Source organism: Trichechus manatus, unplaced genomic scaffold (assembly GCF_000243295.1).
Source record: "Trichechus manatus latirostris isolate Lorelei unplaced genomic scaffold, TriManLat1.0 scaffold00035, whole genome shotgun sequence".
Classification (NCBI taxonomy): Eukaryota; Metazoa; Chordata; class Mammalia; order Sirenia; family Trichechidae; genus Trichechus; species Trichechus manatus.
Window position 1 is genome coordinate 8,824,671 of NW_004443971.1, and position 24,590 is coordinate 8,849,260.

General features: G+C 53.8%; 1 protein-coding gene across 1 annotated transcript in view; it reads right to left on the reverse strand.

The window, feature by feature from the left end:
- IKBKE (inhibitor of nuclear factor kappa B kinase subunit epsilon) overlaps positions 1 to 17,826 on the reverse strand; it is a 37,680-nt gene extending 19,854 nt beyond the window's left edge. The window contains exons 1-15 of the mRNA XM_004375210.2: positions 16,622 to 17,826; positions 16,190 to 16,307; positions 15,142 to 15,282; positions 13,862 to 13,991; positions 13,083 to 13,264; positions 12,216 to 12,376; positions 11,224 to 11,334; positions 10,490 to 10,669; positions 9,678 to 9,874; positions 8,898 to 8,962; positions 8,723 to 8,814; positions 8,475 to 8,561; positions 3,554 to 3,629; positions 3,173 to 3,285; positions 218 to 294 (exon numbers count right to left, since the gene is read on the reverse strand). Coding sequence (XP_004375267.1) covers positions 218 to 294; positions 3,173 to 3,285; positions 3,554 to 3,629; positions 8,475 to 8,561; positions 8,723 to 8,814; positions 8,898 to 8,962; positions 9,678 to 9,874; positions 10,490 to 10,669; positions 11,224 to 11,334; positions 12,216 to 12,376; positions 13,083 to 13,264; positions 13,862 to 13,991; positions 15,142 to 15,282; positions 16,190 to 16,276 — 1,699 coding nt within the window. The 5' untranslated portion in view covers positions 16,277 to 16,307; positions 16,622 to 17,826. The remainder of the gene's footprint in view (positions 1 to 217; positions 295 to 3,172; positions 3,286 to 3,553; positions 3,630 to 8,474; positions 8,562 to 8,722; positions 8,815 to 8,897; positions 8,963 to 9,677; positions 9,875 to 10,489; positions 10,670 to 11,223; positions 11,335 to 12,215; positions 12,377 to 13,082; positions 13,265 to 13,861; positions 13,992 to 15,141; positions 15,283 to 16,189; positions 16,308 to 16,621) is intronic.
- Positions 17,827 to 24,590: the final 6,764 nt, after the last annotated feature.

Sequence of the window (24,590 nt, forward strand, 5' to 3'; positions counted from 1 at the left end):
TGGAGTAGTAATGAGTGAGCACAGAGGCCCCAGCAGCACTGGATGGAGTAGTAATGAGTGAGCACAGAGGCCCCAGCAGCACTGGATGGAGTAGTGAGGAGGGAGCACAGAGGCCCCCAGCAGCACCAGATGGAGCAGCAAGCAGTGAGCGGGAGGGAAGGCAGAAGAAGGAGGCAGGAGGGCGTGCAGGATGTACTGTGTTTTCCCCGAGGCTCACCTGGCCTCATCCTGGATTTCTTGAACTGTTTGTAGATGAGGTACATCTTGTCCAAACAGCACTGAATCTGCTGGATGCTGTGGGAGGAGACAATGGGTCAGGTGACTGGATAACCAAAGGGCAGGGTAGGGTGGGGCTGAGATGGGAGTCAAGGAAGGAGCCTCATGGCCACAGCTTGGGGGCCAGTCTGGGAGTGGGGGTGACTTGCCTGCCTCTGAGCTTATTTGAGTCACCCTGGAGCTAGCCAACAGCCATTCTCTCATTCATTCATTCAGTCACTCACTCACTGTTTCCCTGCGTGCCTGTCTGTCTCTCACACACACATATCATGCATTCAGTAAGGGCGAGATAAATAGAGAAGAAGTCAAGCAGGAGAGGTGTCAGGAAATTGGCCTTTGCCACCTCCAGAAGACTTGAGGATAGAATCCGGAAGAAACTCTGAACCCTCAGGACCCAGAGTCAAGAGAGACTGGCAGTGAGGACCCAGGTGGAGAGAAGTCTCTTTTCTGGCCACCTACAGAGGGCAGAGTAGGGCCATCTTGGTATACCCAATGCCTGGCACATGGAAGGAACTTAAAGTGAATTAACAATCCTTGTTTAGAACAAGAATGAATCAATAATCTTGTTCTAAACAAGGGGAGCATCCTGCCTGGAGGGAAGGAAGGAGGGAAGGGGAAGTGACCTCTCAAGGACCTTTCAGTCTGTGTTTTAAGGTCAGTATTGTCCCCTATCTCCCTTTTTTAGACTAGAGACCAACACTTGATTGTTGGGGGTGGCGTGTGGGTTCTTCCTCTGCAGGCTCCTCCCAGCCCTCTCCACCGCCCCCAGCTATTTGCAGAGGTGGGATGCTCAGCACAGACGGAGAGTGTTCCTCGGGCTCTGCAGCCCCAGAAAGCTTGCCTCCCGAGAACACGGGCTGTGAAAGAGAGGTTGGGACAAGACCACAGATCCAGTCTTTATCCAAAATGCTTGGTGTTTGTAAGTCAGAATTTTGAAAGGAACTCAGTGCACATACAGTCTACTGCGGAACACCCCCTGCAGGGTCTGAGGCAGCACTCCAGAATCAAATACAGTCATGTCTTCAGAGAGCTGTAAGAATACTCACCCTAAGTGGGATAAATAAAACTATAAGAGCCTCCGACCACCCACTGTCAGTTTGTTGTACTGTGGTGGCTTGTGTGATACTGGAAGCTATGCCACCAGTATTCAAATACCAGTAGGGTCACACATGGTAGACAGGTTTCAATGGAGTTTCCATTCTAAGACAGACTAGGAAGAAAGGCCTGGCAATCTACATCCAAAAATTAGCCAACAAAAACCTTGGACATGCCAGTGATCATAAAGATGATGCAGGGCCAGGCATCGTTTCCTTCTGTTGTACATAAGATCACCATGAGTCTAAGTGGACTCGATGGCAGCTATCTACCTCTTTAAGAGCCTGTTACGGACTGAACTGTGTCCCTTCAAAATGTGTGCCAAGTAGGCATAATTGCCAGTATTGTGTGCTTGTCCACCATTTTGTGATCTGATGTGATTATCCTACGTGTTGTAAATCCCAACATATATGATGTTAATGAGGCAGGATTAGGGGCAGTTACGTTAATGAGTCAGGACCCAATCTATAGGATTAGGTTGTATCTTGAGTTAATCTCTTTTGAGATATAAAAGACAGAATGGAGCAGAGAGGAGAGGGACCTCCTACCACCAAGAATGAACCGGTAGGGGAGCGTGTCCTTTGGACCCGGGGTCCCTGCGCTGAGAAGCTCCTAGACCAGGGGAAGACTGATGACAAGGACCTTCCCCCAGAGCTGACAGAGAGAGAAAGCCTTCCCCTGGAGCTGGCACCCTGAATTTGGACTTCTAGCCTCCTAGACTGTGAGAGAATAAATTTCTGTTTGTTAAAGCCATCCACTTGTGGTATTTCTGTTATAGCAGCACTAGATGACTAAGACAGAGCCTCGTGCCAGTTTAGGTCAGGTTCTGTAGCCAGAAGAGTCCACAGAAATTTGTGATTTTCAAAGCCTTTTAAATTTTGAATTGAGGTCATGTGATTATGGATCTGTATAGGGGCAGAGGGCAGGAGGTATGGGGTAGGGGTGGCTCCCCAAAGGGCACTGCCCACCTTCTGGACAGAGCTGGGCCAGGGAAAGCCGCGGCTCTGCCTGGGCAGGTTGCGGGGGAGGCACACAGCAGACTCGGGGGTGGATGGGTTTTTTTCCTCCTATTTTAGTTCATTTTAACCATTTTCAAGTCTACAATTCAGTGATATTAATTATATTCAGAGTATTATATTGTGTAGCTGTCACTGCTACTTCCAAAATTTTTCATCACCCCAAACAGAAACGGTACCATTAAGCATCAGCTCCCCATTTCCCCCCTTTCCTCAGCCTCTAATCACTTTGAATCTACTTTTTGCCTTTATAAATTTTCCTAGTGAGTGGGATTGTAAGGCTGTAAATCCCTGGCGTAGGCCAGGTGCATGGGCTTTGGAGAGGGGCAGACATGACCTGAAGCCCCACCTCTGTCCTGGCCACTTACTGGCTGTGACTCAGGGTAAATTCACCTCCCCAAGCGAGGTTTCTTAGGTGTAAAACGGGTATGATAGGAGCGTTATTATTGTTTTGAGGACTAAACAATGTGAGAGCACCTCTCCAAGGGCCTGACACAGTGCTCTTGGCCTTGACTCAGAAGAGAAAGGGAACAAAACTATTCCCTTATTCAGAACTGTTGTACCTGCTCTCCAAACTCCCAGGGGAGGGCAGGCCCTCGATCCTTTTCTTGCTGTGGTCAGCTGCAGGGGAGGGTCGTCCTGTTCCCGAGTCCCCCGCCACCACCCTGGGCCGCAGCACCCTTGACTCCATACAGGAGAAGGCAGGCTGGTTCCTGAAAAGTCTACTGGGTGTTTGGAGCAGTACACCCCCACCCCCACCCCACAAAGAAGGAAATCCCACAGACCTTCTGTCCTCATGTACCTGATCCCGGTTCTTCGCCAGCTCTGAGCTCAGGTTTCTCAGGCTCATCCGGGTCTCTGTGATATTTTGAGAACATCTGGAGAGGACCTCAGCCAACTGCGAGGCAGAAGGGCAGCCCCCATGGGGTCCTCAGTGCCGGGCTGTGATGAGCAGCCTGGCTGGATGACTGCCCCCCGCCACAGCTCTGCTCCTGACAAGGACCATGCCCCCCCACAGACATCCTCCCACCCGTCCTCCACCTCCCACACAATCCCCCCCACACCCACACTCTGTCCTTCTACCTCCCCACATACACCCCCAATCCTCTCCACAACCTCCACATACACCCCCCACCTCCTGTACCCCCTGACGCACCTCTACTCACCCATCGTAGCTTGGACCTCAGCTCTGTGGCCCTGTTGAGCTCCTGGATCTCAGGCCTCGCAGCCGTGTTGGTGAACCTTGAGGGAAGAAGGAGGAGTGTGGGGGTGAAAAGCCTGCCCCAGTCAGGGGACGGCTGAGGTGGCTGGCAGAGAGCTCTCAACAACACACGCTGAGCGCGGCGTCTTTGGGACAGCCTGGCTAGCTGGTGGTGTCTCTGGAGAGTGTCAGGGTGGGGACACAGGAGCCAGCTTGAAGAGGCCCCTGCTCACCAAAGCTGAGGCATTGTTGGGTATTAAAGATAATAAAGACTGAAGTGGGTTGGAACACCTTGAATCTAAGACTGTTCATGAGTCTGTAACGAAGCAAAACCAATTCCGACTCCTGGCAACTTCGTATGTTACAGAGTGGAATTTCTGCATGGTTTTCTTGGCTGTAAACTTTCCTGAAGCAGATCACCAGGCCTTTCTTCTGTGGCACTGCTGGGTGGGTTCGAACTGCCAACCTTTCGATTAATAGCTGAGCACAAACAGTTTGTGCCACCCGAGGACCTCTATAATGACAGGCAGCTAATCATGACCTCTTCACTTAGACAATTGGTAACTAAGGGAGAGAATTAAGGTCCTTCCCAGCAGGAACTGTGTTTCATGATGACCAGTGCTTACCGATGCGGGAAAAGCTGGGTTTTGTAGAGGAATACCAGCCACAGGGTGTCGGGACCTGGAGTGTCAGCCCCCTGCTGGCCTAGGGGAAATAATCACTTGGGCACAGCGTTAAATCAACAAGGAATGATTAAGGGGCAGATGACTGTGGGATGCCCACGTCCACCTCGCTGGTTCTTCTTTCACAGGGAACATGTAGCTGCGCGGTAGAGGAATGAGGCTGTCACCACCCAGGTGGGTCAATGTGAAGCACCTGCCATCACCTAGGATACACTCTAGCCAAAAATGTTTACCCAGAATCCACCAGCCTTTGGAGTTCCTGGTTTACAGGAAACACCAGGAAAGAGAGACAAGTCCAGAAGGAGGGACAACGGGCATGGCGCCTTCAGCAGCAGTGCCATGAAACACAGGGAGGGGCGTGGAACCTCTGCCAGATTAAAATACGCTAAAGGAATAGAACAACCAGATTGGAAGGATCACCCTCGATTGGATCCTGGTTTGGATGAACCCAGTAATAAAAGGACATTTTTGGGGATCATTAGAGACATTTGAAGATGGATGGGTGCTGTTGCTGTTGTTGTGTGCCGTGGAGCTGATTCCAACTCATAGCAACACTGTCGACAGAAGAACTGCCCCACAGGGCTTCCAAGGCTGTCATCTTTACGGAAGCAGACTGCCACATCTTTCCCCCATGGAGTGGCTAGTGGGTTCGAACTGCCAATGTTTCGGTTAGCGGCCGAGTGCTTAACCACTGCACCACCAAATGTACTGACATGGAGAGGAAGAGCTCATTAGCCAAAAAGCAGATTACAAGCCAGCAAGTATGGCATAATCTCATGTTGGTTACTATCTATACGTATATACATATAGCAGGAAGCTATCTGGAAGGACATATACTAGGTCTTAGCAAGTGGTAAGTAATTCCTGGGTGGTAGCATACGGTATTTTTATTTTCGTAGTTTTGCTTATCTGTATTTCTAACTTTCTATCGTTAGCATATATTGTCTTTTAATAACAATTAAGGAAAAAGAATCCTGCATATTTTGGCTTGGGAATGGAGGGGCAGGGAGGAAAGAGGAAATGAGCAAAGAGAGAATTAGGAATGACCTGGAAACCCCATGAAGGCCTACTTTGCTACCCATTATGTCTCCAATGCCTAGGGAAGGGCTTAGCATGCAGTAGCTGCTTGATAGTTGAAAGGACATCACATTTGGTGAAGTAGGGGGTCAGCATGAACGAGGGAAACCCTCAGTGAGGTGGATTGACACAATAGCTGCAACAATGAGCTCAAACATACCAACAATCAAGAAGATCGCGCAGGACCGGGCAAAGTTTCATTCTGTTATACACGGGTCATCGTGAGTCGGAGACGACCCAATGGCCACTGATAACAACAAGAATGGTTGCTGAATGAATTACTAGTAGCACAGGTGAACTGCAGGGCACCAAGTCACGGATGGCAAAGCAGGACAAGGCTGAACAAACTCAAGTGGACAGGCCGTCAGGGGACACAGATTTGAATCCCCGCTGCCGCACTTGCTATCTTGAGTAATCACTTTAGCTCTCCAAGCCCCAGGCTTGTCATCTGTAAAATGGGGAGACAAATTTCCTTCCTGCTCCCTAAAAAAGTGTCCTTGAGGATCAAATGGGACCACAGAGAGGAAAGCCCTTTGTAAAGGGTCAGATGAGAACACCCACTTGTTTTGGTGATGGGTGGGAGGAGCCTCTGGGACCCCCGGAGCTGTCCTGGCTCCGTAGATGGCAGCAGTTGCCAAGGAGGGCCAGGTAGCTTCGGGGCAAAGGCAAGGACGCCCCGCCGAGGGAGCCTGTCTGGGGCAGCCTGCAAAGCACCCAGTGAAAGAAGAGGTGAACCAGCAGGCTGGCACTGATGGGCCACTTAGGTCAGGTGCTCAGGCTTCTCCTGGTGTGAAATTCACTTCATTAAAATCGCTCACATTCCAATGTGACAAAACTAGTGGCTTCAGGCCTAGAAGAATCTACAGGTCTGAGGATGTTCAGGAAAGAATGGGATTGCAAAACACTGGAGCTGGGAGGCCTCAGGGATCATCCGCCCCCGTCATTCTGAAAATGAGGAAACAGACGCCCAGCTAGGGAAGGTGATGAGAGCCCAGCGTCTGGCCGGGAATTATCAAAGAGCTTGGCCCCGGCCCTCCCCTTGGATGCCTGCTCAGGGCTGTTTCCCTCTGCCATCCTCCTCCTTGAGGGGAGGTTGTGAAAGGCTTCCTAGCAGGTGCCACCTGAGCCCTGAGCTCTCCACACACCTCAGAGGAGGCCTGGGAGCCAGGAGGGGACAAACAGCAACCAGGAGATGACAGGACTCCAGACCTGGGTCAGCCTGTCATTCCCCATGCTCCTGTTAGCCCAGGGAAAGTGGTGGACAAACACCTGGAATGCCTTCCCTACACATCTCTTTCCTGCCTTAGAACCTACAATGACTCCCTATTGGTCATGTTATTGGGATTTAACCTCCCAACGGAGCCCCGGTGGTGCAGTGGTTAAGTGCTCAGCTGCGAAACAAAGAGTTGACAGTTTGAATCCACCAGCGGCTCCTTGGAAACCCTACGGGGCAGTTGTACTCTGTCCTATAGGGTTGCTATGAGTTGGCATCGACTCGACGGCAACAGATTTGGTTTTTTTGATTTGAACCTCCGAACAGAGTCCCTGAGTGGTGCAAGCAGTTAACATGCTCAGCTGATAACTGAAAGGCTGGAAGTTGGGGGCCACCTAGATAGAGGCACCTCAGATGAAAGGCCTGGCCATCTACTTCTGAAAAATCAGCCACTGAAAATCCTACTGAGTGCAGTTCTACTGTGACACACATGGAGTCACTAAGAGTTGAAATCAGCTTGATAGCAGCTGGCTTTTAACTCCCAACTGGAGCCCCCGGGACCTACGTGAATTCCCCCTCCCAGCCCCCCATGCTCCAGTTTCACTCTGGGAGTTTCCAATGTGACCATGGCTTCAGCAAACCTCACCAGCACGACCCATCCCCCAAAACCTGGCCCTTTCCTCTCTGCCTCTGCCCAAGACCTTCCCACCCAAAGTATTCTCTCTCCTTCTGGCCTTAAAAGCCTCGTCTCTTCCAGGAAGACCTCTGTGACTGCCTCTAGCCACCTCCAGTTTCCCCTTACCCAACCATCCTGTCAGCCCTCACGTGCCCGGAAAGGGCTCTCAAGGTGGCCCCGATCCTCCAGGAGAGCGTGGGCCACTCAGAGTGGGATGATGTCACATCTGTCCCTGGATTTGTGCCCTGGAGAGAGCTCTGCTCACAGGAGACTCGCCAACCGTGCTGACAGATCCCACTCTGTACTCCCTCACATCACCATTTGAAGGCTCGGCCTTGACAGGGACAGTCCCTGTCATCTGGAGACTCTCTATCCGCCATAAGCATTGCGTGCCTCTGGGGTTTGGCAGCAACAAGGCTGCAGTGAGTCAACTCCACTCCTGGGAAACTCCCTGTACCTCCCAAGGGCAAGGGCTGGGGAACACGAAGGGTGGGACAGCAGGCATGCTCAGCACAGTCTCTGCTCCTCCGTCACCACGCGTCTCCCCTGGTTGGGAAAGGCTCCCACCAGCTTCCCTGGGCCTCCGTGCCCATCTCTCACCTTCCAGGGTGCGCGTGGCTGTGTCCACTTCCCAGTCGTGAGAGTCATCCCCGGGTTTCTCATCTCCAGACCCTCCAGCTTGGTCTCCTCCTCCCAGTCTATCCCTGTTTCTACCCCATCACCTTGTATTATCAGCCCCACAGAGGAGTGGAGCTGTGGGGTTCCAGGGAGTCAGAGGAAGGCGGAGGACAAGGTGAAGACCCAGAGAAAGTGGGGGAAGGACGAGACCGTCTGGATTGCCATCCCCCGACATGTCCAGGGGACCAGGTGTGGGTGACAGGGACCTAGAGTCCTCCTCCAGGGCTGGTGCAGGGTGAGCAGTCTGGATAATTCAGAGAAGGGGTCTCGTAGGAAAGAGGCCCCTTCCAGGGGCAGGGAGGTTGCCTTGGACCCGGAGATGTCCCCACAGACCCCTTCCCTCTGAGGTGACGGGCTAGTGGTGGGGGGAGGTACATGCAGTTGTCTGTCGGGGGTGGGGTGGTAGATGGAGATAGGAGTCCTTCCCTGAGGGGGGAAGGCAGGAGCTCTGGGTAGGGGAGGGGAAGGGCACTATTGGGAATATCGGGGGTGAGAACAGACAGAAGTGCTGAGGGGTTGGAGCTGGCTCCACGGCCCCACTGTCCTGGAGGACACCCACCTCTCGCTGCCCAGGCTGCTGCTGAGGAAGAGGAGGGCTGTCCGCGTGACCTCCAGCGTCCGCCTGCACGTGGCCTGGAGCATCTCCCTGCCCAGGGGAGCCTAGTCAGAACCCCTGCTCCCCGCGCATCAGGGCACCAGGGCACCGTGCATGGCCCTGGCCCAGGGGTGGTTTGGAAGCGGTCTGGGTTGCCCTTGTTACCCGCCGGCCCGGCCTCGCCCTCTCCACCCAGCCCTCAGGGTACTCACGCCATCCATTGCAGCCCCCGGAGCATCAGCTCCTGCCCGTCCAGCAGGGCCTGTGCCAGCCGCCGGGCCTGGCAGCCAGCGCCCAACACGCCCTGAAACACATGGGTGGGCAGGGTCAGGTCCCCTGCCCCCACCCCTGTGGGACCCTTCCCAGCCACCTGGGGCTGCCCCTCACCTTGGCCGTGTTGTAATCTGACTGCAGGTCCACTTTGGGGACGAACTTGGGGATGTCCAGAGCAGCTGCAGACAAAGACCCTGTCTGAGGGGCCTGCCTACACAGTCCTGGATCAGCTCTGAGCTCGTCTTTCCTCATTCCAGCTCAACCCACCCTTCACCCCACGCTTCCTAACTCTCCAGAGCCTGCCACCTGCCAAGCCTCTCCAGGCCTCCACCTCAGATGCACTTAACAATGCAGCTGTAGTGCCACGCTGCCTCCTAGTGTCCACTTGGGAGAGCTTTGTCCTCCTTCCCAGGGCCCCATCTCAGCAGCCAGAAGATGGGCTAAACCACCCTCTTGCCCATGGGTTTCAAGGTTGACTCCCCTTCCCAGCCTTGGAGACCCTAAGAAGGAGGATGAAATTGGCATCACCCAGATGAGAAGGAATACTATTTTTGCTAGAACTTGGAAGAGGACAAAGCTCTGGCCCGACTCTCCCCTTGTCTCCAGCGCAAACTCTCTGCATTTCCCCCAAGCCGCAGAGTTTGTGGACAGCATGTTACATCTGAATGTCCCTCTTTCATCTGGGGCTCCTTTCACAGCCCTGAGGACGCTGTGAAGCCCTAGTCACATGGCACTCATACAGGCACATGCAGAACACAATCAGATCTGCCTCCTGCACCCCGCGGGCCCAAAGAAACACCCACAGAGAGAACTAAGCCATGCCCGGGCTGTGATCTGTCACCTCTTGGGGGAGACTGTGAGGAGAAGAGACCCAGCCAGAGTGGCCCTACTCACGGTCCCTGAAGGCCAGCCCCTTGGGGGTCTCGCTGGCCATGCTGAACAGGGTCAGGGGGCTGCTTGCAGTTGTGTGGGTGATGTGCTGGGCTGAGAGGCTGGGCTCGAGGACACAGAGGTGGCCCTCGAAAAGGTACTCCTGGTGCTGGGGGGCCACGTTGGTCTGCTCATACACAGCCTCCAGAAAGATGGCAATCCTAGACACACGGGGGGCAGAGGGGATGGGGGAGGACAGGCAGTGTCAGGGGCGGGCACAGCACGCAGGATACAGGGCCCAGGTGACCCAAGCCCCAGCTAAGACTTTGTCCACGGAGAGAGAAGGAACTCGAGTGGTTTTCTCTTTGGTCAAGGGTAGAGAGACGAAGAGGAGAATTCAGGCCTTACAGTGGATGGCGGCAGAGCAAGAAGGGAACCCGGGGCTCCCAGTACCCAGCCTCCACCTTTGGGCCTCTTCCTACCACGCTCCATTAAAACTCACCTCCAGGAAAAAGGGTTCTATGAGCAAAGGAAATTGGGAAATGTCCTGCTCCCTCCCCCTACCAGGGAGGTTTAGAATGCACGTTAGCAGAGTCGGGGTCTCGGAATCTCTGAAGTCCAGCAGTAAGGAAACCTGGTTAGCTTTAACTTGGTGGAATGAGTAGTTTCCCAAACTAATAAGTTTGGACCCAGAAGCTGTCATATCTAAACACGCCACAGAACGTGCTTTGGGAGGTGCTGGCTTAGACGTGGCCTTCTGCTGTGAGGGCCCCCCCACCCCAACCCTCTGGGGTAGAGAAGGGCTCTCCTGCTTCCCCTCACACGTCCCCACTTACGTGTTGTGGGCATGGATGTAGACATGGTGCAGGACTGCCTGGGACAGCGAGAAGACGTGGACGACAACACGCTGCAGGATGTTGCTGGTCTCTGCGAAGAACTGGTCAAAGCCCCAGCACTTGGCCTGCTCAGCCTCCAGGATGTTGGCCAGGATGGGCACCAGCTGGCTCTGCAGCCCCCTGCTCTCCCAGAACATGGAGAGCATCAGGGGCTGGAGCTCAGACTTGTTCTCCTTGAGCAAGTCCAAACCAAACCCACTGCCACTGAGTAGATTCCGACTCATGGCGATCCCATATGTGCAGAGCAGACCTGAGCTCCATACGGTTTTCTTGGCTGTAATCTTTTTGCAAGTAGATTGCCAGGCCTTTCTTCCAAGGTGCCACTGGGCAAGTTGGAACCTCCAACCTTTCAGTTAATAGTTGAGTGCAAATAGCTTGTGCCAGCCAGGGACCTTCCTTTAGTAGGTGGTAGGGGCAATCCGTAAGAGCGTCCTGAGGAGGCAGGACCAAGGTGGCAGAGTGGACTTAGAGGGAAGCTGGAAGAACTCATGCCAGCATCCAGATGGGAAAACTGACCCCAGAAAGGGAGCGTGGTGTGTCTGAACCTGCAGTGTGCCGGGCCCTCTGCACCAGCCCCGGAGGCCCAGGACTCTGCACCAGCCTCAGGAGCTCTCAACAGAGGTGAAACCACAGTCTACAGTCTGTGTCTGCCCACCTCCCAGGGCCCCACTCACATCGACAGCTGGCAGGTGATGGGGAGGGTGTAGCTCCACTCCAGGGGCCCGTTTTCCCGCCGCTGAGTTCCTGCAATGGCCCCAGCTGGCTTCTCCGTGGTGATCCGGTACCTGGGTGAGGCAGGGCCGGGTCAAGGGGACGACAGATTTAGCCTGGGGGGCTCAGAGCACTGCTCAAAGTCACCCAGCTACTGTGAGGCAGCCTGAGTAAATGGAATTTGAGAGGTCGCCTTGCCTTGGGGTGCTCCCCAGTGAAGCTCTTCCCTTCCCCTGCCTCTACCCCCCTTCTACACACTCCACAGCCAGCCTGGCTCCACACCTCTGCCCGTGCTCGTTCTGGCCCCCAATATCATCTCCCTACTGTCAGAGTCCGGCCTTTCCTGACAACCCCAGTCCCGTCTCTTTCCCCTTTCCCTAACCCTAACACGGGCCTACTCAGCACTCCACACAGCTTGGCCCCTGGGCTCAGTGTGGGCGCAGCGACCTTCCGACCTTCTGGCTAATCCATCTAACATCTCTTCTCTTCCCCAAGGGCCACACTATCTCCAGCTACTTCTCCTGCTACTGTCTCAGACAGCAGGGGACCTGGGGCCAGGAGCAGGTTCTTGCCCCACCTTTGCCTGGCAGCCTGTGACCTTAGGCAAGTCACTTATTGAGCCTCAGCTGAGATGTGGTGAGTAGCAAACGGGGGGGAGGGTTAAAGAGACACCCTGATTGGCAGAGTGGGTTGTTATCAATCTCCCACCAGGACAAGGCCAGAGTTCGGCTTCTTGCTTCGTTGACTGATTAACAAAGGATCTGAACGGAGCCTTGCGGCAGGCTGGGGGTGGCAGGGTGGACCAGAGGAGAACCACAGAGTTTGAGGGGGAATAGGAGGGGTGGTGACGTCTTTATGGAGACCCAGCAGGGACCCGTGGGAGAGACGGGCCAGGTGTGTGCCCACTAGAAGGTCCAGGCTTGTGTCCCCTCACTCTGCCCAAGGCCCACCGTACATGATCTCCTTGTTACGTCGCGGCCCACCAAAGGGGGTGAAGGGCAGGCTGCCGGTGGCTGCATGGTACAGGGTCACCCCAATGCTCCAGAGATCCACAGTCACCCCAAACGCCTTCTGCTGGGGCTTGCGAAGTACCGCCCGCTCATACATGTCGGGGTGCTGAGAAGAGAAGCAGAGAGGAGCATGGGGGGCGAGGGTCTGAGCCTCACCCATCAATCACCTTCCACTGCCTTCAAATGAAAACAGAACCATTCAGAACATCTCCTCTGTAACCTCAAAAATGGAGCCTCCCACCCATTGTGTGTTGAGCAGTGTCACTGATGAGCATGTTGTCGTCAGCTGCTGTAGTGTCGATTCTGACTCATGGTGACCCCTGTGATACACAGTAGAACTGCTCCACAGGGTTTTCTTGGCTGTAATCTTTACGGAAGCAAATCACCATGCCTATCTCCCGTGTACCACCGGGTGGGTTCGAACCACCAACCTTTAGGTTAGCAGTTGAGTGTAAACCATTTGTGTCACCTAGGGGACCTCTTGGAATCGACTTGTCAACAGCTAGCAACAAGGGACCTCTTGTAATCTCCAAAGTGGGAGCCATGTTTGCCTCTCCAGAGTATCTCCATCTGCCTGCCCCATGCCCTAGGGAATGGTGACCAGTAGCTTCCGGTCCTCAGTGAGTGTCTGGTCAAGGTGCTAACTGCACAAGGCAGGCTGCGGTCTTGAGAGAACAGAATGAATTCTTTTGGTTGGGGGTCAGGGGTGAGATATAACCCTGTGAGAAGCAGGAGGATGGCCGGACCCCTAAAAGGGGGCTCTAAGGAATCCCCAGGCAATGGCACCCAGCTGCAGGTGAGGCCGCACTCACCAGGTACTCCTCAGTCCCGTAGACTGAGACGAACTTCTCATCGTCATCCAGCTCCCGGGCAGCCCCGAAGTCCGTTAGCTTGTAGATGCTCTGGCCCTCCTCCCCCATGAGGCGCATGATATTTCCAGGCTTGATGTCGCGGTGGACAATGCCATTCTCCCTCAGGTGGTTCATGCCGGCCACTGGGGACACAGAAGGGCTGCTAGCGGCAGGGGCTGGGACCGTCTGGCTCTGAGGCACAGCTTTGTGGGAAGGCGTCCTCAGGTCCAGACGGATGGGGAGATCCATGGGCTGACAGGGCCACAGGAAAAGCAGGGGAACAGAGATGGGCCCAGGCAAAGAAGGGGAGCCGCAGGACATCAAGGAAGGCAGGTACCCACTCCCACAGTGCCCTACCCCTCATTTTATTTTTAAATTGGACTTTTTTTTACTTAAAAAAAATTGAGGAGTTCACATAACAGAAAACGAACCATTTTAAAGTGAACGATTCAGTGGCATTTAGTATGTTCACAGTGTTGAACAGCCAGCCCCCCTAAACTGGAGTTTTAAACCTAACGATAAGCAGGAATCAGACCCCGGGTCCTGCCTCTCTGGCAGCGTTTGTCCCAGCCCCGGGGATGGACAGCTTTAACAGGCTCCGAGTGCTCTTCCCAGTTTGGGTGTTTGTTTCAGAAACGTCACACCCTTCTGAGATGTTGCTAGTGCGAGGGCCGAAGCCTGTGGCCGGTCTGAGATGTGGGGGGCGGGGGGCTAGCCAGCAGGGCTGAGGGAGGGCTCACCCACACAGCGCAGCACCACCAGGAACTCGTCCTCGGGCAGCCCAAAGGCGTTCTCAGGGCTCTCAAGCACGCTCAGCAGGCTCCCGCTGGAGCAGTACTCCATCACCAGCACCTTCTGCCGGCTGCCCCCCTGTGGGCAGACAGAGGGTGGCTTGGACACTGCCGCTTCTCCTCCCACCCACTCCTGTGGCCCAGAATCCAGCCTTCTCAAGAGGAGGCAGCACAGCCTAGAGTCCAAAGCCTCCAGTGTCCTAGTTCCCAGCTTCTGGTCTGGCCTTCCCTCCTCACCTCACACAGATTCTCTATCCTGGCACCCAGCATCACCCCTTCCTGGAAGCCCTCTCTGATTAAGTCCCGTCTTAGTTATCTAGTGCTGCTATAACAGAAATACCACGAGTGGATGGCTTTAACAAATAGAAATTTATTCTCTCATAGTCTAGGAGGCTAGAAGTCCATATTCAGGGCACCAGCTCCAGGGGAAGGTAGTCTCTCTCTGTCGACTCTGGGGGAAGGTCCTTGTCATCTATCTTCCCCTGGTCTAGGAGCTTCTCAGCACAGGGACCCCGGGTCAAAAGGACAAGCTCTGCTCCTGGCACTTCTTTCTTGGTGGTAGGAGATTCCTCTCTCTCTACTCACTTCTCTCTCCTTTTATCTCTTGTAAGAATAAAAGGTGGTGCAGGCCACACCCCTACATCGGATCAGGGCTGTGACCTGAGTAAAGTGTTGCATCCCATCCTAATCCTCTTTAACATAACCTAATCTTGCCTCATTACCCACAGGCAGAGATTAGAATTTACAATACGTAGGACAATTACATCAGATCACAAAATGGAGGACAACCACCCAATACTGGAAATCGTGGCCTAGCCAAGTTGACACATATTTTTCAGGGATGCAATTCAATCCATGACAAGCCCCTCTCTCTGGTATTCTGTACTCCTCTTAGAGTCCCTGGGTGGTGCAAACAGTTAACACGCTTGGCTGCTAACCAAAAGGTTGGAGGTTCGAGTCTACCCACAGAGGCCTTGGAAGAGAGGCCCGGTGATCTACTTCCAAAAAATCAGCCAGTGAAAACCCTATGGAGCACAGCTCTACTCTGACAGACATGGGGTCGCCACGAGTCGGAACCAACTTGACGGCACTGGTTTTTTGTACAGGCAGTCTGCTCCGGCTGACCCACTGATGAGCATGAGACCAAGTCTCTGCTATCAGATCACTCTACTCTCTCAGCCTGGGGTCAAGGACCAGGCTATCCTCCTCTGACCGAGCCCTGGACCCACCGTCTCCTCCACCGCAAAGAGCTTGATGATGTTCTGGTGGTTCAGCTTCCGCAGGACCTCGAACTCCCTCACCTGCACCTCTCGGGGTCGCAGGTAGCTGGCAGTGTTGAAGACCTTCACAGCAACCAGCTCCCCAGATTTCTGCATTGGGGGAGGGGAGGAGTGGGTGACAACATGGAATTAACAGCAAGTCTCACTCCCATCTGAGCAGCCCCTGCTCCCAGGCCTCAGTTCAGCCTCTCCTGCCAGCCTGACACCAGAGGCAAGCCAGGACAGCCTGGGTGGGTCTGGAGCTCCCACCCTCAGCTCCTGCCCCTACTCAGAAGGTAGCCAGTCCAGCCTGGGAGGTGACAAGGGCTTGGCACGCCTGACACGCCTGGCACTCTGCAGGTGATGATTTGCTGTTACTTTACTATTAGGATGCTGGAGTCCCCAGGTGGTGAGAACGGTTAACCCGCTCAGCTGCTAACTGAATGGTTGGAGGTTCCGGTCTACCCAGAGGTGCCTCAGAAGAAAGGCCTGGCTATCTACTTCTGACAAATGAGCCACTGATAACCCCACGGAGCACAGTTCTACTCTGACACACATGCGTAGCCGTAAGTCGGAGTTGACTCGGCAGCAACTGGTTTTTTATTGCTATTGTTATTGACAGTAACGGCAGTGGCAGCTGATTGTCACTGTTAGTGGCAGAACTGGGATTGGAATCTGGTCCGTCTGGCTTCACTTACATATGCAATAGTGGAGCATCGTCTCATATATTCTAACAGCTCTGCAAAGAAGTCAGGATCAACCCAAGCAGGTCCTGTTTCCCTGGACACTTTGCTTTGTGCTTTCATCTCTTTCTCCCCATTCCCACCCAAACAGTCCCTTTCAGCTCCCCACACCTCTGCTCAAACCCACAGTGCCCCTGTCCCCGGCGTGTACAGAACAAAGACCAGAGGCCTCGGCTGGCCACAGGCCTCTCTTGATGCCTGCTGGGGGCTGACCGGGTCTAGGACAGACTGGTGTGGTGGGGGGCGGTGGGGGCCCAGCCAGGTCCGCATCCTACCTTGTTGCGGGCCTTGTACACACTGGCGGTGGCCCCCTGCCCCAGCAGGTCGTCCGTGTGCCACAGGTAGTTGACCGTGCTCTGCATCTCCTGCTCCTGCTGGCCGGCCACCTTCTGCCTGGAAAAAGAGCATGCCTGGGGGTCCTGGATTCCATCAGTGCCTGGAGTGGACACCGGTGGTCTGACCAGTAGCTGTACCCCAGGACCACCCCACAAAGGGCTCCTTGTGGCCATTCCCCAGGCAAAGGGGTGGGGGAGTGTGAAGCACAGAGAGGTTAGGTAACTTCCCCAAAGGAAGCACAGTTCAGCAGCAAGAAGGCCTCCACTTGGCCCACAGCCGGCGCCTGTCTCACCCACAGGACATTCTGCCTGTGCCCTTTTCCCACGTCTCCTCCAGCCCCCTCCCTGGACAGGCCATTCTGAGAGACAAACCTCTTTTCTCTGTCACCTCTCCCAGGCTCTGAGAATTCCAGGTTCCTGGCACCCGGCCTGGGATTGTCCCAGGAAGCTGAAATCTGTTGGAGGGAGGGCCCCGGTCAGGCAGCAACAACCACACCACCACAAATCTCCAGGATTGCAACATGAGCCTGGAGCCCCTCCCCACCCACTCGAAGGGCCCACCACTTCCTGCTGCTGTGAGCTAACAGCTGCTTCCTGGGCAGCCAGTACCACCAGGTCAGGGCTGCTCCAGGGTCTGTGAGTGAGTGTGTGTGTACCTGAGTGTGAGCGTGATTGTGTAAGTCAGCATGCGTGTGTATGTGTGACCAAGTGAGTGTGGGAGTGTGGGAGTGGTGGGGGGTAGGAGGCCATTCAATGGAGGATCTGAAACCCCTCCAGAGCTCCCTTCCACACCCCTGCACCCATCCCCTTCTCTCCAGGGGCCAGTTCCTCTAAACCCATCCCTTCCAGGGAAGTTCAACTCAGTGACTCTTTGAAAAACAGAGCCAGGGCTGGTCTTTTTGAGATGACTGGGGAAGGGGCCTAAGCAGGCCACCATCCCTTAAGAGCTCTCAGGTAAGGCTGGCCTAGCCGAGGGCCTCCTGTCCTCACATCCTATAGGTTCTTAGTGGTCTGGAAACCTGCCACCCTCAGCCTTCTCTCTGCAGTCTTTGTTAACGATGTAAATCTTGTGAGAATGTCAGTGCCTTGTGCCAGAGGCCACATAATCTATTAGTGCTTCCATTTTACAGAAGCAACTAAGGAAGTGCAAGATGCCCTCAAGATGCTATAAAGGCCGAGGGGCCAGTTCTTTCTCCTGAGGGTGAGAAGGAGTCAGCCTGGGGGTGTGTGGGAGTGTGAGGCTGAGAGAGCACCCTGAGATCAAGGCAAAGGGCCAGCCCAGGGCGCTGGAGGGCAGCAGAGTTCACCATCTTCATCATCCTGCTCAGGGCTGTCCTCAACAGGGGTTCCGGGGCTGGGTACAGCTAAAGACCCCAAGGTATGGGGCCGTGTGGTGCAACGCCAGCTGGGGCGTCTTGGTCCTGCAGCCCTGTGCTTAGAGCGGCTCTCCCCAGAGGCCCCCAGCACAAGCTGGTGCTCAGAAGGGCTCAGTGACATGCGGTGAGCAGCTGGATGAATGGGTGGTGGACGGTGGAGAGGTGAGCCAGCTGCCCCGCCCACTGACTCCCACCATCTCTTCTGTGGCCAAGTCCACACTTACCCCACGTTCTGAGCGGCCCGGGTCAGGCAACGACTCTCCTCAGCGAGGGTGCGTTAAGCTCTGTCGATAGCAAGTCCAGGGGCTGAGCTACACCGGAAGGAGAAGGGCGGATGAGAGGCACCCCTCTGTGTCTGCGGTGCAGTCTGAGTCTCTGCCTCCATCAAAGGCCCCGGCCCCGGCCCTTTAACCCTTTCCTGTTTGTCTCCCTCCCACAGGGCAGGGGGTTTCCAGCCCTCCTCCCCAGCTCTTCCGTAGACTTTCCTCACCTCTCCCATTCCCGGGCCTCGGCCAGGGAGAAAGACCCCAGAAGAGGGGAGGGCAGGCCCCAGAAGCCGGGCAGGAGGACAGCACAGGGCCTGAAACCACACACTGGCTCCAGGGGGTTTGGAAATGGAGAGCTGGGGAGGCAGTGTTGGTGGCCGACAGCTCCTGGCAGCTCCCCCTCGACGCCACACCCTCCCTGCCACTCACTGGCTTCCAAGCCGGACAGATTACCCAATAAGCAAGGTACGCACGGGCTTACTCGTGTTCACTTACTAATCTGTAGTGCACACTTTCAAACCCATGTGAAACTGTGCACTATGGATTAGTCAGGAAACACAAGCAGACCTGCGTGTACCTTGCTTACTGGTTAATCCGCCCGCTTCCAAGCAGTCCCTTCCAAGGGACAGCACAGGGCACCCCTGGGGCCCCCAGCAGCGCAGAGAGATACGGGGAGAGGGCGCTGGGCCCAGAGAGCCACTGCAGACACACCCCGCACCCACCTGAGGGCTGCCCTGCAGCTGTCCCCACGCTGCCAGGCTCCCTCAGTCCACCCTACCACGGACCCTGCACACTCACCCCATCTCGGTGCCAGGGGACGCGGGCTTGTGGGACTGGGTAATACCCCCAGAGCTTTCCAGGCTCGCTGTCATTCAGGGCAGCGCCCATACCATCCTGGTGGCCTTGGGGCCCAGATACCTGCAGGCTGGCCAAGTTGAGGGGCTAGGCTAGAGGGTTTCCTGCCTGCCTTTGGCCGCCAGACACCCAGCTTCACTCTAAGCCCAGCTCGCAGCTCTCTCACACTTCCTGATTTTGTTCTGTCTCTCTCTTAAAGAGACAGAGGCAGCCTGGCTGCCGCTGTCCCCAGCAGGAAGGAGAAAGAGGACGCTCCAAGTGCCCAAGTGGAGGCAACAGGGCCAGAGTCTGAGGCACAAAGAGGCCAGGAAGTGGGGCCTGGGTGGCTCTGGAGGCCTCTGGGTGCTGTCCTGGCATCTCCGGAAGTTCACTGGACTAGGGAAGTTCAGGGCTCTGCCTGGGGCCAAAGAGCAGGTTGGGCCAGTTAACCAAATGGAGAGCTTCCTGAGAAGGCCAGCTTCCCACACTGGAGCCTGGGAGCCCTGGGAGGACCAGGGCCTACGCCTGGCCACACCCAGGAGAAGTGGGAGCTGACTCACCTTCCCGAGGAGACTGCAGAGGCCCAAGGAAGAGACCTGGGACCCAGACTGTGCCAACAGTGTGACCTCGAGCACAGCACATGATCTCTTAGCAAGTTTTCTTATTCATGACATGGGGTAGTAACACTCCCTGCGTTGTGTGGATGACATGAAACTATATATTTGGATATACTTGGGAAACTGCAAAATGTTTTACAGGCAGGCATTGAGGTCCACACACCTTCAATAATTTGCCCATGATCTTCAGAGACTGCTGGGCTGGAACCCAGGTGTGCCAGCTTCCAACTCAGGACTCAATGCCCTAAATCAAATTTCCCAGGAGGCTGGAGAGGTCTTCACTGCTCTGGCCAGCTCTGAGATGGCAGTTGGATAAGAAATTGTTAAAACCAGGAAATTCCATGTTTCTATTGAATGTTGGAAGGGACTTTCCCATGGCCACACCTGGTGGCTTCCTCTGCCAGCCCCACTCCTACCACAGTGACACTAGGACAGGAGCCAGGCGGAAAGCTGCCTTATGCTCAGGTAGAGACAGCTGCTGATCACACCAGCAGCTAGAGGTGTCACTGCTGGGTCCTACCCAAAGGTGCTGCACTGCAGATTCCCACAGCAGGACCAGAAGAAACGTCCTGGGGTCCTCATGCTCTTCGCCCATCATCCCCAGCTTTCCACCTGCCTGGCATGTTGCACTTCCTTGGCGTTCCTGTGATTGATGGGGCCATGATTTCTAGGCCAAAATATTTACTTGCTGATAGTAGACTCCCCCCTCCCTGAGCTCCTGCAGTCTGACACTATGATTCTGTTGGACATGGTGGCTGCTCCATTGGCATGGGCCCCTGACTATCGTGAGCAGAGCCCCCTGCTGGCCCACGGAGGACATGCAGCTTCGATGAGAAATCAACCTTTGTCGTTTTAAGGATTCCTCCGGTGGTGGAAGTGGTTATGTGCTTGACTACTAACTGAAAGGTTGGCGGTTCAAACCCACTCAGAGGTGCCTCAGAAGACAGGCCTGGTGATTGGCTTCCAAAAGGTCACAGCCTTGAAAATAGGATGGAGTAGTTTTACTCCGCACACAGGAGGTTGCCATGAGTTGGAATCAGCCTGCTGACAACAAACATGTTTTATGCCACTGAGGTGTTGAGGTTGTTATTGCAACATAACCTAGCCTATCCTTAACGCACTTCTCCCTGATGAATCTGCTCAGTCCTCGCCAGCACACCGGATCTCTCTTTCCCAGTGTCTTTAGCACCTTCACGTGTAACAAACATGTGCCCAGCACCTTCGGTGAATCAGGCACTGTGCCAAGGACACCACGGAGGTCAAGCACCACTCCCCCTGGCCCCCCAGCCCCAGGAGTTCAGGTGAGGGCTCTGATACAGATACTTCGGCAGATGGTGATTTTGTAAACCTGGAGGAAGGGGCAGTGTGGGGAGGTCAAGAAGGGCTTGGCAGAGGAGGGAGTGCTTGGCCAGACTTTGGAAGGGGAGGAGTTAAGCAGAGAAGAGGGGGTTCAGAGGTAAGGTATTCCAAGTGGTGGGGACACGTGCAGAAGCACAGAGGCACGGAAAGAGCGGGACTTTACAGGGTGAGCATGGCAGGGCTTCAGAAAGACGGAGAGGTGGAAGGGGGGCTGGAGCTGTCTGCAGTGACAGATTTCCATTGGGCATCCTCTGTGAGGTCGCCTTGGACAAAATGAATGTCTTGCCCGTGATTTTGAACTGCTGGGCCCCAGATGGGCAACATGGCCAGTGTTTCATTGGGGGAGGGGGAGGGGTCTGACAGGCTCCTGAGGGAAGAGTCTGTAAGAGGCTCTGAGGAGTCATAGAAGCACAAGTGGCAATTCACAGGCAGTATAAGGACCAGAGGCAGGAAGAGAGGAGTCGCTGGCAGGGCAGCAGCTCTAGGAAAAAATCTCCCGTTTGCCTTCTACAAAGGGAGGCTGAGTGGTACAGTGGGAAGGGCTTCATCATCGGCGAGGCCTCGGTTTGAGTCCTGACTCTAACAATTTGTGTGATTTTCAGCAAGTCACTCAAACTTTCTGAGTCTCAGGATGACAATCATAACACCCATCCCACAGGGGGGGTGTGACGTACAAAACGAGTTGAAGTGCCTGGGACCTGGATAAACACTGGCTGCTTTTGCTGCCCCTATGTCGGCTGAGCCTGTTTCTCACAGCTGACTCACCTGCCTAGTGCCCTAAAGGGGAAGGATTACGGAAAGGGTGGGTGTGTGTAGGGGGGGGGTTGTAAGAGCAGTGTGTCCTTGCTGTGTTCAGTCACAATAGGAAGGGCTGAGTGAGGAGGTCACAGGATGGCTCCTAGTCACCTTCAGGAGTCAGCTCTCACCAGGCGCTTTCGAGGGGATGAAGGGAACAAATACTCCACGCAGACCTGGAGCTTCTCCCCAAGCAGTGGAGAAGGAGCTGTGGGAGTGGCATCCAGGCCGCTGAAGGACACCGGCCCACATGCCACCACACAGTCCTTCCTAGTCTGTAAAAATGAGTATTTCATCACTCGTCTGACTTTTCAAACCTCCTACGCACCATTCTCTCCTACACTTTCAGCTAAAGACTTTCTCTTAAACTTCACAGAAAAAAAAAGAAGCAATCAAATGGGAACTCCCTCATTTTCTCACCCTCTCATCCACTGACTGTCTTGTATCTGTATTCATACCTGCCTTCCCTTCTAGGAGGCTGAAGGAAATGCCTCTTCTCCTGGCCATGGCCAAGCCTTCCACTCACTCTCCTGAAAGTTCCTTCTTCCTGTTCTAGTGGATCCTCATCCTTCCCGTGTCTCAACGCCGCCCATCTTAAAACCAAAACCCAAACCTGGTCCTTCGACGCCTCTTGCTGCTCCCCACTCAAAGCAACACTTGAATGAGTTGACACTAGTTAGGGACTTCCCTTCTTCTCTTCCTATTTGCTGCCCAGCCTACTCCAATCAGACTCATTTCCCTTCTGCTCAAAGTGCTCTTGTCCAAATCACCAAACAATTACTTTTCTATAGCAGCTTCATCTCATTCCACTGGCATTCAACAGTAGATCCTTACCTCCTTGTTGAAATATGGCCTTCTCTTGGATTCTGTGCTCTTGGAGTCACGGACCTCCCTACCACGCTGTCTTCTTTGCTGGCTCCTTCTCCTTTGCTAGATTTCTAACTGCTAGAGCCTTCTCTTTTTTCCATCTACATGTTCTTCCCAGAAATTTAATAGTTTGAATACATTATAATGTAATAGCTCCTGAATTTATTTTCAGGTATGATCTCTCCCTAAAACTCCAGATTCATATGTTTAAGAGTCTACTTGATATTTCTACTTGGATGTCTAGTAGACATCCCTACTCCATCATGCCAAGCAGGATTCTTGATTTCCCACACGACTCCCTTCCCCACAGCGGCCTTTCCTGATACAGGCACCATCTTACCACCCTGTTTCGTTTTCTGAGTACCACTTATTTTGCTTATTTGTCTTTCTAGTGTATAACATGGAGCCCTGGTGGTGTAATGGTTAAGAGCTTGGCTGCTAACCAAAAAGTCAGCAGTTCAAATCCACCAGCTGCTCCTTGGAAACCCTATGTGTAGTTCTACTCTGTCCTACACAGCCGCTATGAGTTGGAATCGACTTGATGGCAATGGGTTTGTTTTTTTCCTTTTTCTTTTGGTTTTAGCGTGTAAAATGGCTAGAATGAAAGCTCTATGACTCGTATTTCCTGCTCTACACTGTGGGACAGTGCCTGGCACAGAGAGAAGCTTACTGTTTATTGACTGACTAAATGAATGAGTCTTCGGAATATGTAAAATGGCAAGATTGCTAACTCCTGAGTAAAAGGAAACCTCATATACCTATGGATATAAACATTTAGATTAGATAATCTTAAAGACCATTTCCTAAACTCACACCCATCCTTTTCTGGTTTCTATCTGGATAGAACGGCCTATGTTTTGACTGCACTCATTGTCAACTGGGACTCCGAGTGGTGCAAACAGTTAATATGCTCACTGTTATCCAAAAAGTTGCTGATTCGATTCCATCAAGAGGTACCTCGGAAGGAAAGCCTGGTGGTCTACTTCTGAAAAATCAGCCGTTGAAAACCTTATAGAGCACAGTTCCACTCTGACACACATGGGGTTGCCATGAGTTGGAGTCAACTCAAAGGCAACTAGTTTTTTTTCCATTGTCACTAGTTTCCATCAAAATAGATGAGCTGAATTAAGAGGACCCTAAAAGAACAGCCCACCTTTGCCCTGGGTTCTTTGGAAAGACTTTGATCCTCTGCTTATAGCATAACTGGCTCCATCTCACAGCTACTCTGGGGTGCTCCTGGCCACCCCCACTCTCCTTGTCACCGACACTCAAGGAGTGTGAACTCACATTCCACAGGGTGGCAGAAGAGCCTCAGTTTCGACTTACCCAAGGCCAAGGGTCCAGCTAGAGAAGCTATACCCTCAGGACATAGCTGTAGCACTACAGTGGGGGAGGGAGAAGAGATGACAAAGCTAAGCCAAGGATATAAAGTGTCCAGTCTAGGCCTGGGAGTAGGGTTCCTTGTATCACCATTGATCAACTGCAGTGGGCACTCCCTGGGTTGTGAGAGATTTGATCCATCTTCAGGAACTTGTGGTATTAAAATAAGTCCACTAAAAATAAGTGTGGGCCCCGGGGGCTCTGGGAAGCATTCTAAGTTGTCTCCTTTGAAAAACTTCACCCCTGAACTTAGGCTCTGCTGGAATCAAAAGCTAAAGGAGAAAAAGCATCTCCTGTATCCTTCCTGCACCCCCCAAAATTCAACACCAACAGCACAGGCATACTGGTCAGCTCTTCTCCCACAGGCAGGGGGCTGCCAAGAGCAGAATGACTCAGGGCTTTTGTTGTGGAAGAAATAAAACCTTCACGCACCCTTGGTTGTGGCTAGCAAGGCTTCCAAGGAACTCCTTAGCCCCTCTCCTCCAAGCAGGGACATCTGACTACAGATGGAAATGAAAACAGTTCTTACGGAAAACAGGGAAGGTGGATTCTGTGAGGGAGATGGTTCTCATGGCAACAGACTGCCCAATGGGGAGCCAGAAGACTGCCTACAAATCCTCTCAGGTTCCACACACAGGCTAAATAGCAATGCTAGGGAGGGAGGGGGAAAGTCTATTTCCTAAATGCAACTCTCAGTTTTGGCGGGGGAGGGAGAAGGCTCCTGAAGTCACCTCATTTCTCCTTCTGTTGTCAGGTAAGGTTCTGTTAGCATGGACGAATCAAAATCCCTCCTAGGCAGCAGGACTCCTGGCTCAGAGATTTCAGGGAGTGGGGAAGAGATATGAAC